The sequence below is a fragment of the Uloborus diversus genome, chromosome 2 (assembly GCF_026930045.1).
Source record: "Uloborus diversus isolate 005 chromosome 2, Udiv.v.3.1, whole genome shotgun sequence".
Classification (NCBI taxonomy): Eukaryota; Metazoa; Arthropoda; class Arachnida; order Araneae; family Uloboridae; genus Uloborus; species Uloborus diversus.
The window spans coordinates 12045041-12057695 of NC_072732.1; the positions used below are offsets into that span (position 1 = coordinate 12045041).

General features: G+C 34.5%; 1 protein-coding gene across 1 annotated transcript in view; it reads right to left on the minus strand.

Annotated features, from left to right (window-relative positions):
• The window catches only part of LOC129217813 (muscle M-line assembly protein unc-89-like), a 161798-nt gene that overhangs the window by 83422 nt on the left and 65721 nt on the right, over positions 1-12655 (minus strand). The window contains exons 22-24 of the mRNA XM_054852152.1: positions 12423-12540; positions 10008-10180; positions 3870-3984 (exon numbers count right to left, since the gene is read on the minus strand). Of these exons, the coding sequence (XP_054708127.1) occupies positions 3870-3984; positions 10008-10180; positions 12423-12540 (406 nt within the window). The remainder of the gene's footprint in view (positions 1-3869; positions 3985-10007; positions 10181-12422; positions 12541-12655) is intronic.

A 12655-nucleotide genomic window follows, 5' to 3' on the forward strand; every position in this document is an offset into this window, starting at 1 on the left:
AATGAACATAGCCAATTGGCGAGAAATTCGTCATCCATTATTTGTAAATATACAGGCGAACCGAAAGACCTTTTAATTTTCAACTACGGGCAAAGCCGTGCGGGTACCACTAGTTATTTCATAAAGCTAAAAACCAGAGTAATTATGGTTTGCAACGAACGTTTGAAGCTTCACACCTCAAAATAGGAAATACAGTGAAACCTCCGAATAGCGGACAGTCAAGGGACCAGAAGTTTTGTCCGTTATTTTGAGGTGTCCGCTATTAGGAGGAACTACTTAATTTACCTTTTTCAAAATAGGCTGTTGTTCCCTTTGTAGAACACAATAGAAGCCATTGCGAAAGGTTTACTGCATTTTACGTCAAGTGATTTTAATCTGTTTTTTCTTAATTAAGGTATGCTGACAGCACACACTTGTCTTAAAAAGCATGTAATCAATTAAAGTAATCAGTTAAAACAGTTTGACATCTCTATTTTGCATTACCAACGACGGCGATTCGGCGGAGCAACCCCCCTCCCCCCATACACTTTTTTATGGTTAATTTATTTATTTTATCTCGAGTATCACTATTGCATGATTGACAGTTGGCAATATGACCTTGAATATGGGCAAATCTTTTTGATGTCTAAAAATCAAACAATCCAACTAAACCACGGCGCCATTAAGCCGACTACTACCGGCGCCGCGCCGGTCTGCTCAATTGCATCTCCTGAGAGCCCCAGTTAGAAAAAGCGCCCAGTTTCCTCTTTTTTATCTTAACTTTTGAATAGTTACCCTTTTAATTCCAAGAAACAGTGATAAAGAAATGATATGGGGGGGGGGGATATCAGTTGTGGAGGATGAAAATCTTTGTAAGGCAAGCAGTTATTAAGATATTCTGTGAAAAGAAAAAAAAAAACAAAAGTGCTACGATCGCAAGGGAAATTTTTTGTGAAATAACTGTCCGTTATTCGGAGTGTCCGTTATTCAGAGGGAATTACATGGAATGGCCTATATTGAGGGACTGGGACTTGCAAAAATGTCCGTTAATTAGAGGTGTCCGTTATTCGGGAGTGTCCGTTAAGGGAGGTTTCACTGTACGAACGCTCCTAGTATTAAGAAATAAATAAATACCTTTGTGCCGAGGAATAACAGGGAATGTCCAACGTTGTTTAGCACAAATACACAGATTACAGAAAATACGTGTTTCGGAGTTTCAGGGAATCCCTTTTTCAATTCAAAGGTTTGAGCTTCTTAATGTAAAGACACCCAGTAAAAGCAATGAAAATGGACAGCAAACAGCTTAAATGTCAAAATAAGCAACTAACAAAAGCAAAAAAAGACAAAATGGAACTCAAAGTCGAAATTTATTGTATGATTCCTTCCCAGGGAAAATCGTTAAGCAATAAATTTCCGCTGCTGTAACTGCTGTAACTGTAAATTTATTGCTTAAACGGTTTTCTGTGGGAAGGAATCGTGCAATAAATTTCGACTTTGAGTTCTATTTTGTCTTGTTTTGCTTTTGTAACGGCTTATTTTGATATTTAGCTGTCTGCTGTCCATTTTCATTGCTTTTACTGGGTGTCTTTACATCTAGAAGCTCGCATCGTTGAGTTGAAAAAGGGGATCCCTGAAACCCCGAAACACGTGTATTCTGTAATCTGTGTATTTGTGCTAAAAAACGTTGGATATTTCCTGATACTCCTTGCATTGTTTAAGTACGGGTGATCAAACTTACATTCCGATTTCAAAGCGCTCTTCTTAAAATTACTGGTAACGAGCTGATGTGTGCATCACATGGCTTCCTTTTACTCCAATTTAATGTCATTTTCTCATTATTAGCAGTTGTAATATGATTTAATAGTTCATTCTCTAAATATCACCAACAGTGGCCAAAATGAAACCAGATTAAAAAAAAAAAAAAAAAAAATCCAAATTTGTCGCCAAATTGGCGACAAAACTTGGTGACCAAAGACTGGTGATATATCGCCAAGTGTGTGCCAAATTATAACACCACGTGAGTTTACATCGAAATTAACAATGATTTCCCCCCCAAAAGGGGCAAAAGACCCCCTTTGAAGCATACGAATGCAACTAAAAAGGAAGGTGCACAACTAGAACCCAGTAGGAGTCTATGTACCAAATTTCAACTTTCTAGGACATTCCGTTCTTGAGTTATGCGAAATACATACACACATACGCACATACATACGTACATACAGACGTCACGAGAAAACTCGTTGTAATTAACTCGGGGATCATCAAAATGGATATTTCGGGTCTCTGTACGTTCCTAGGCACATATCCACGTGTAGTCAGATTGAAAAAAAAACTCAACATTCATTTGTGGGTGAGAAAAATGTAAATTAAGGCCGATTTTTGGGTGAAAATTTTTTCGCGAATACAATACTTCTTTTTTTGTAAAAGGAAGTAAAAATGACTCGATATTTCATCAGGGCAGTCATGAACCCACGATAACGTGTTTGGTGAAGGTAAAAAAATAGTTTCAAATAATAGATGGCACTATCGGGGTATTTTAGGGGGGAAAAGTCACTAAAGAGATTCGTTAAACACGGAAACGTTAAAGTAAGAAAAAACAACGTCAAAAAAGCACAAATTGCCAATTACAGCAGACACGTGTTTCGGCGTTACGGGGAACGCCTTTTTCAATGCAAAAAGTAATGAGCTTATGGACGAGAAGACATCCGACTGTCTTTTCATCTACATAATGAGATGTCATCTGCATCTTACTTCCTATTCTAGATTGATGAGTTTTTTACAAGACGAAACTGCATTCTCCCGAAGGGATAACCGGATTGTCTACAACTCCAAAAATACCGGGGCTCACCAAGGTCCTTGTCGTGGCACACCAGTGTGCCGAGGTACACCGGTTGAGAAGCACTGCCGTTAGAGTTCTGTGATAAATTTCTGCTAGTGAAGTGGATTTTAAAAAATCAGGGAGTCTTATAGGAAAGCGTTTTCTACGAGAACCCAAGAGCCGGAACGAAATAAAATAATTTCAACGAAATAAAATAAATGGATTTCTAACAGGAAAAAAAAAGTCATTGTATGTGAAAGCAATATCAAGGCAAAAATCAATATTGGCGAAGCATTATATTCATTTTTTGATTTGAATGAGTGGCGAAGCATTTATTTCCATACGCAAAGTGGTTCCTTTTTCGTTCTCAGATAAGCCTCTAAAACTACAATCTTTGAAAATATCATAATTAAAACGATTTATTTACAATGGTCAGCAGAAGATTGCTCATAACATCTCTAGACACAGTCAACATTAAGCTGGTTAAACTGGGGCAAAAGAATGGTATCATATTTAGTTGCTATTTTTTTAAGCACATTTATCTCCTAAATTTGTGTAAATTCCTTCAAACTGTAAAATTAAATTAGCACATTTAATTACTTGATACCATTAAGAAAATAAAAATATAATATTATTATACTTGAAAAGACGACTCTCTTAGCAACAGCTAACCAGTGCTTCATTGATTAGAAAACACTACTGCATAGTTGGGGCAAATCTAACCTGGCAGCGTCGTAGTGCTGTGATCACGATCTTCGTAGTCTTCCCAATGATTCCAGGCAAAGCCCGACTAACTAGAAGTGAGGCCCAAGGCCCACAGTAATTTTGAGGCCCCCTGAAGGCTATTATTTTAAAAATGTGTGTATTTTTTGTATAATTGTAATGCTATGCATGATTCTTTAAGTAATTTGGGGCCCCTTAGGAAGAGGGGGTCCAAGGCCCAGGCCTAGTAGGCCTGTGCGGTAATCAGGCCCTGACAGGTTAGGTCTGCCCCAACTATAGTGTGTGGTGTACGGGCCTTAACGGGTTAACTCACGTTTTCAGAGGGGTACGGTTTTCGTATTCGACTTACCAAGCTACGGTAGGCATTGGGTAGCCCGTCACAATGACTTCCAGCTTCGCTTCCTCAGATTCATTCGCTTTGACTGCTTTCAACTCCTTCGTAAAAGCAGGCTTTTTCCCAGGCACTGCAATGAAGAATGATCACAAATAATGCTTGAAAAAAATTCACCATATATTTACTATCATAATACAGTAGAACCTCTCAATAAGGGGCACTAAGGGGAGCAGCCATTTTGTCCCTTAATAGAGGTGTCCCTTATTCGGAGGTGGATGAATTGATGCATGCCGTGTACTTAGTAGTATAATATCACAATAAACATTAACACTAAGACAATTAACTCTTATGATTAAATATTGAAAATGTTTGTTATATGCTGAATAAAATTCACAATTATTTAAATTTCTAAGTTTATATTATTTTATTAATTGGAATTTAATCTAAAATTTTGTAATGGCAAAGTTTTGTAGCATACAGAAATGATTTTGAAGGAATTCGTTACATGTATTTGCTTTATGTTGTGTAATTTACAATTTAATGCTATGTGAATTACAATTTAGGTTCAAATTTTTAAAGTTTTATAAGCAAAGCTAATTAGTTGCTGTGCACTCTTCGTCGGCCCTGAACCTACTTGAATAAATTGTTGAGAGGGCAAATTATGCATTTTAATTTTAGCAAGTTTTTTTTTACAATACATTACTTGTTTCCTTTACATAAGTCAAACTTACTTCAATTAATTTTTAGAGGAAAAGTGAAACTTGAATTCCAGTAAATTCACTATTTCTTATGTGCTTATACATTATTTCTTGCTTTTTTTTGTGACTGTCCCTTAAACAGAGTGTCCCTTAATTAGAGGTAAATACATGGAAGTCCCTATTCAAAGGGACTGGGACCGGAAAAAATGTCCCTTAAATAGAGGTGTCCCTTATTCGGAGGTGGATGAATTGATGCATGCCGTGTACTTAGTAGTATAATATCACAATAAACATTAACTGTTAACACTTATGATTAAATACTGAAAATGTTTCATCCGTGCTAAATAAAATTCACAATTATTCAAATTTCTAAGTTTATATTATTTTATTAATTACAATTTAATCAAAAATTTTGTAATGGCAAAGTTTTGTAGCACACAGAAATAATTTTGAAGTAATTCATTACATATATTTGCTTTATGTTATGTAATTTACAATGTAATACTATGTCAATTACAATTAATGTTCAAATTTTAAGTTTTATCTGTGCACTCTCCGTCGGCGCTGAACGTACTTGAATAAATTTTTGAGAGGGCAAATCATGAATGTTAATTTCAGTAAGTTTTTTTACAATACATTACTTGTTTCCTTCCCATATCTGTATAACAAACCTACCTCAGTTATTTTTTAGAGGAAAAGTGAAACTTGAACTCCAGTAAATTCACTTTTTCTTATTCACTTATTCATAATTTTTTGCATTTTTTTTTTTTTTGGGCTTTGTGATTGTCCCTTAAACAGAGTGTCCCTTAATTAGAGGTTAATACATGGAAGTCTCTATTCAAAGGGACTGGGACCAGAAAAATGTCACTTAAATAGAGGTGTCCTTTATTCGGAGGTGTCCCTTAATGGAGGTTTTACTGTATTATAACTATTATAACCATAACCTTACAATATTTCATAGTTTAAAGATTGATTGCTTATGTGCCATTTCCTTTTTACACACAAAGGGCCCGTAGCACTGCGTTAAATGATCAGCTTCTTTCTACGGGAAAGGAAACCCATAACCATATTTTTTCTCCCTATTTTCAATGGACCCTATTCACAGTTTGGCAACGGTCCTTTCAGCTGTTGCTCTGCAGGTAATTTGACTCGCTACGCAGTATTAGTAGTGCTATAGAAACTCATTTTATTCAACTAATACTGAACTTCATATGCATCATGAACATGCTTAGGGCATATACAGACTTATGACTCCATGAAACTAGTATGCTGTGGCCATCACGAAACTTTCTTCTATATTTTTCTTTTTTTCTGATCCCTCCCCATGCTTGATGAGGAAGCAATATTCCCAACAAAAACAAAATTACACATGCGAAAACTTGACGACCATCCCAATGTCTGAATTATTGCAAAAACAAAGCAAAGAGCGAAAATTGAAAGTTATTTTAAAAGCCTTGATTGAATTAATTACAAATATTTTATTTGTTAACAAACATAAGATGGCAACAGTTAAATAAATTTAAATCATTGAAGTAATATTTCCGATCATTTCCATACAATTAAAATCACGAGAAATACGCAGACGACAATCTATTACGATTTATCTTTCTCATTGTTGCATTAATAAAGCTATTTTTATTCGCAAAAAAAAAAAAAAAAATCAACACCTCTTGGAGCGATTGGCGTCAAAATTGAACCAAAGCCTGTTTACATATGGGTTCCAATACATTCCAAATTTCAACCAGAACGTAGCATTACTTCTTGAGATAGGGCACTCACAATGGAAAAAAAGAACGGGTTGATTGCGCTACCCCCTTTTTTAGCTGTTGACACCAAAATAAAATCAGCTCTTATACCCACTAAGGGCTACTTGCCGATAGATTTTTCTTTCATTCTGTTCATTATTTCTTGAGATACAGCAGTCACAATTGACGACAAAAAACGTTCTATAGCTCAACCCCCGTTTGAGTTATTGACACCAAACTTGAATCAGCACCTGTTCCTGTTAATGGCAACATATGGACCAAATTTTGTTTGATTCCGCCAGTTACTTCCAGAGGAATAGCAAGCACGCGTAACTCAAAAAACGTCCCATTGCTCCCCCCCCCTTTGGAGGAATTCGCGCCAAAAATCAATAGGCACAAGTTCACATAGCGGCACATATGTGTACCAAATTTCGTTCGATTTCATGCGGTAGTTTTAGCTGTAGAGCGGCCACAAAAAACTGGTCACACACAGACGTGACACACACACATACATACACACACAGACAGACATTTTCCAAAAATAGTCGAAATGGACTCAGCACACCTCAAAACGTTCGAATCCGTCAAAATTCGAAATTCGAAAATTTGCACGAATCCAATACTTTCTTCTATACATTAGATATAGAAGAAAGTAAAAAGCTGAGAAAAAGCGAAAGTTAAAAGAGAATGAGTTTTCACCATGTTTCTGATGAGAAACCAAAAAGGCTTAAAGTCAGGGGGGAAAAAAAGATTATAAAGAGAGTATTTTGTATCGAATGAACCGTTCATCCATCTTTTACAACTTTTCTTAACTTACAACTTCCAAAATATTTCTTTTTTAAATAGAAAGAAGAGTTTTTAAATCGCAGAAAATCAAATGTTATTAGATGCCGAAGAACTGGATTTTCGTTTGCTACAGTACCCACAATGCATCGCAGAGACGTTTTATAACCGTTAAGTTACTGTATTAAGTAAATGTTGACTATGTACCTTATTAACCGTCAGGTTAATAAGGTACATAGTCAACATTTTGACTAAATAAAACGATGTAATTTATGCATCAAAGGGAAAAGGGTTTAGGAAAAAAAATATTTAATTTTTTTTTTTCTAGTATTACAAAGTACCCCGATAATAAGAGTGAACCTATCAAATGGAGGAAGCTGCTTTTTTCAGGTTTTACGCAATACATCTTGGTTTTACTGCAACAACACATTCAACGAGTACTCAATTTTCTTTGATATTCGTTTATGCTAAGATTTTGACGTAAGCATGCCACGCCGAAATTGCCCATTACGTTACTGCCTAGGCCAGTGCTTCTCAGCATGTGGTCTACGAGCGTTTTATGCTGTCCGTGAGCATTTCAGCATTGAATTATGCTATTTTTATATTTGTAATTTATGAAAGAAAACTTTTGAAATCATCTCCTTTCACCAAAAAACTGTTGTGAAAATATTATTTATATCGTTTGTGATCCGCTAAGCAATCAGAAAGCATCATTGAAAAGGTTGAGAACCTTTGGCCTAGGCGACAAGGCCTCATTGCTTCGATTTTTTCCTCAGGATGGTACAGTATTTTGACGTAGCACTTATAGCCATTAGTTACTTATGGGTGATTCTACAAAATCCTAACAATATTATGTCCCAAGAGCCTAACACAAAAATTGTTTAACTCAGAAAGTATTTTCATTTTTTTAATAGTTAGAAATAACTTGTCTGATGTTTTTCTACTCTTATTAAAACAATAACAAAGTTAGTTTTTTCTACAAAAAATTTTAAATTACCAGAAAGTTACACTTTTGGCGTGTCCCCATCCGTTTTTCAAATGGACTTAAATTATTTAAAAATTTTATATCAACATTCCACAAATTCAATTTGTAGTACAAGAATAAGCATACTTAAACGTGTAAAATAGCATTTTTTAAATAAATTAAATTATTTAAATTAACCTTGAACCACTGGATCAAGGTACAATAGGTTGTAGTGATTCTTTTTAGGTAGGATTTCATCATGCCTCGAAGTAAAACTGGAATCAAGAGGGATCCAGTAGGTGTTGAGGCATTGCAAAATGCTATTGAAGCAGTAAGTAATGATCCTGACAAAAATGACTTTTAGAGAGGCCGAAAAAGTATTCAAAGTGAGCAGGTCAACCATTACTAGGCATTTAAGAAAGTTGAATGAAAGTGGGCCCAATAAACTTGAATACAACGTAAGTTATGCAGTTAAGCAAGTACAAGAGGTTTGTCTCAAGGTACACGAGCATCATGTACCATGGACAAAATTACATAAAATTTGTGAAAAATATACAAAAATAGAAAAATATTTTTTTATAATCCGAAATATTTTCTTACTTATGCAAAAAGGCTTAAAATTAAGTTTTAATAACTAAAAACCATAAAAATCACACATTCTTTTTTTGAAAACCAAAAAGTTTTAGAAGTGGTCCGAGGTACAACAGTCTCCTCGTAATCATTAACTAAAACTGATTTTTTTTTATTTTTTTTTTTGTTTAAAGGGTGTAAGTCAATGCAGTTCGCAAGTTGCCTTACCCCCTTTCAACAGAAACTTATTCAATTCAGAAAAACTACCGTTTGAACCTGGGCGACAAAACGATTCGAGAAGCATGGCTACGGAGAATGAAGTCAAGAAGACAACTGCTGCGATCGCAGGTCGTTGAGTAATAAGAAAAACTTAATTTCTCAGTTGAGTTTAATCTGTAGCAATCCAAGTCGAAGGAAATATGTTTAGAAAGCTTCATGGGAAATTTCCGCATTTCACCATTCCTTCCAGCTTCCTAAAACGTTGTATCGCCGATCACAAATTGTATTTGTGGGACTGACATGGGAAGACAGTAAGTAATAAATTTCGTTTTTTTTCCTCAGAAAAACAGTAAACTCTCTAGCCAATGGCATGGAATAAATAGTAAGCCAATAAACAAAACGGTTTGTTGTTGTTGTCGTGTGCCAGCTAGGCTGGCAATTTAGGGTGCACTGCTTCACTTTTCCAACTGTATCGTCATTTGGTGTGAAGTCCGACTTCCACAGTACACACATGCCATAAGGACCCGTTTATAGGGTAGGCAACCATTCACAGCATAACAACACATTCACAAAGAGGAAGGATAGGGACAGGGGAGAGAAAGTACGTCCATGTCCGAGCCGGGATCCGAACCCGGGACCTCCCTATCACAGTCAGACTATTCTGACACTCAGACAAGGCGGGCGGCACAAAATGGTCCGATTTCTACGAGCGATGGAAGATGGCACTTACATGTAGTCCACGATACTTGGCCTAGCTTTTTTTTTTGCTTCACCTTTGCAAAATTTACTTTTTTTTGACCAACTGTCAGTCCTAAAGCAAAACAAAAATCAAGAATGCAAGCATGCTCATAAATGGACTTAAACTACAACATGATCTATGAGTTTTATTTCTTCACCAAATGACGAAAGCTCACAATTTTATGTTTGTCTGATTGTCATCATTGGTACTTAGAATTGTACAGAAATGTATCATTGTCTGGAAAAGCTGACTTAATAAAACTCACGAAAGAAGACTTAATTAAACTCACGATGCTATTTGTGTTTCCTTAAAGGAAACCTTATTTTAGGACTTACAAGATGGGCCTGCTCCCCGAAGACACCTCAGTTTATGGTAGCATGAAATTCCGATACGTGCTATCAAATACATTTGAATGTAATATTTTCAATGACTGACCAGAAACTGTGACTGCTGCCGAAGATTCATCTTTGCCTAGTGTATTGGTAGCCGTTAATGTGTATTCTCCGCTGTCTTCCGCTCTCGAAGGATCTATGTTGAGGATTGATTTGTCGCCTTCTCGTGATATCTTAAAATGGGAGTTGCTTTCCAGCGGTACGCCATCTTTGGTCCTGCAAGAAATTAACAAAGACTTCAACAAACAGGAATGCTTGCTTTATTTGTGAACTTCTAAACATCTATAGCGAAAGAAAATTCTCTGCGAGTGTTTGTGTATTCACGCATGTGTGAATACGCAAGATAAAATACATCCTTTTAAATATTTTTTTTCTGAGTGGTCAAATTGAAATTACCAAGCAAAATGCGTAAGCAGCTATCCCATGAAAATATTTTGAGCACTATTTCTTTCAACTGATACCTTACTTGTTCCTTCACGTTACGGTTTATTTTCCTGTAATTTCCAAACAGTTTTTTTTTTCTGAAACCAATGCCTTATAAAACCCTCTCCCGGGTTCCACACTAAATTTCACATATGTATGTGCAAAGGCCTTCCTGAGAGTAGCAAAAGCGACCGTTTTGTACGTTTGAAAATTCGTTTTCGAAAAATAATTGCAATAAACTTACTCTGATGAAGAAAAATAGCCCTTTCGAAAGACACAGAATATAAAGGGGTGTTTGAAATGTTTCAATCCTTTAATACGCAAATTATGTGATATTCTAGTTTAAAAAATGACTTAAAAAAGCGATTTTAAATTTAAAAATAAAAAATAAATTAAAAAAACGCCCCAAAATGCAAAACTACCAGATCTCGAAAAATTTTTGTACCAAATTTCAAGGGCTGTAGATACTGTGGGGTCTTCTGGACGCAGGCACAACGCCACAGACATTCTTTCACAATTTCTTTGATGTTACTTTTTTTAAATGTGTTGAGGTGCATTCCATTTTTGCAATTTTCCCCCATGACCGTCCCTTAAATCAAGTGCTCCTTAATAAGAGGCAAACACATGGAGGACCCGTTAAAAGAGACTGACACCAGAAAAAGTGCCCCGAAATAGATATTCTTTAAATCTTAGAGTCCTGATATCTAACTGTCCTAATATCTATCTAAATCCTTGGATATTATATAAGTCCCTATCTTAATCCTTAGATAGTCTGAATAATGTCCCTTATTCTGACGATTCTCTCATAGGAGGTTCTACTGTTTAATCCTTTCTAAGGCCTACCGCCTTCTTATGCTTTTTTTCAAATGGATAGAACGTGATTATTTATGTATCAAACGATTATTTATGTATGAAACGATTATTTATGTATCAAACAATTTAGTTATGTATTAAACGATTATTTATGTATCAAACAATTTAGTTATGTATGAAACGATTATTTATGTATGAAACAATTTATTTATGTATGAAACGATTATTTATGTATCAAACAATTTAGTTATGTATGAAACGATTATTTATGTATCAAACAATTTAGTTATGTATGAAACGATTATTTGTGTATCAAACAATTTAGTTATGTATGAAACGATTATTTATGTATCAAACAATTAAGTTATGTATGAAACGATTATTTATGTATCAAACAATTTATTTATGTATGAAATGATTATTTATGTATCAAACAATTTAGTTATGTATTAAACGATTATTTATGTATCAAACAATTTGGTTATGTATGAAACGATTATTTATGTATGAAACAATTTATTTATGTATGAAACGATTATTTATGTATCAAACAATTTAGTTATGTATGAAACGATTATTTATGTATCAAACAATTTAGTTATGTATGAAACGATTATTTGTGTATCAAACAATTTAGTTATGTATGAAACGATTATTTATGTATCAAACAATTAAGTTATGTATGAAACGATTATTTATGTATCAAACAATTTATTTATGTATGAAACGATTATTTATGTATCAAACAATTTAGTTATGTATGAAACGATTATTTATGTATGAAACAATTTATTTATGTATGAAACGATTATTTATGTATCAAACAATTTAGTTATGTATGAAACGATTATTTATGTATCAAACAATTTAGTTATGTATGAAACGATTATTTGTGTATCAAACAATTTATTTATGTATGAAACGATTATTTATGTATCAAACAATTAAGTTATGTATGAAACGATTATTTATGTATCAAACAATTTATTTATGTATGAAATGATTATTTATGTATCAAACAATTTAGTTATGTATGAAACGATTATTTATGTATCAAACAATTTATTTATGTATGAAACGATTACTTATGTATCAAACAATTTAGTTATGTATGAAACGATTATTTATGTATCAAACAATTTATTTATGTATGAAACGATTATTTATGTATCAAACAATTTAGTTATGTATGAAACGATTCTTAGTTGCCTAAAATACTCACCACTGAATTTCTGGTTCTGGATTTCCCAAAACTTTGGCTTCCAAAACTACTGTAGCTCCAACAACGACGTCTACTGGGTGTAATTGGCTCACGAAGGGCTTCATTTGTTTTTCAGCAACTGCAGCGAGAAAATGAAACATAGATGCTCGTGTAAGTGGCGACTGAATCCAAAAAAACACCTTTTGGAGCATTGTACATGGAGCAAAAGTGACAAAAGAAGAAATGAGTCAGAA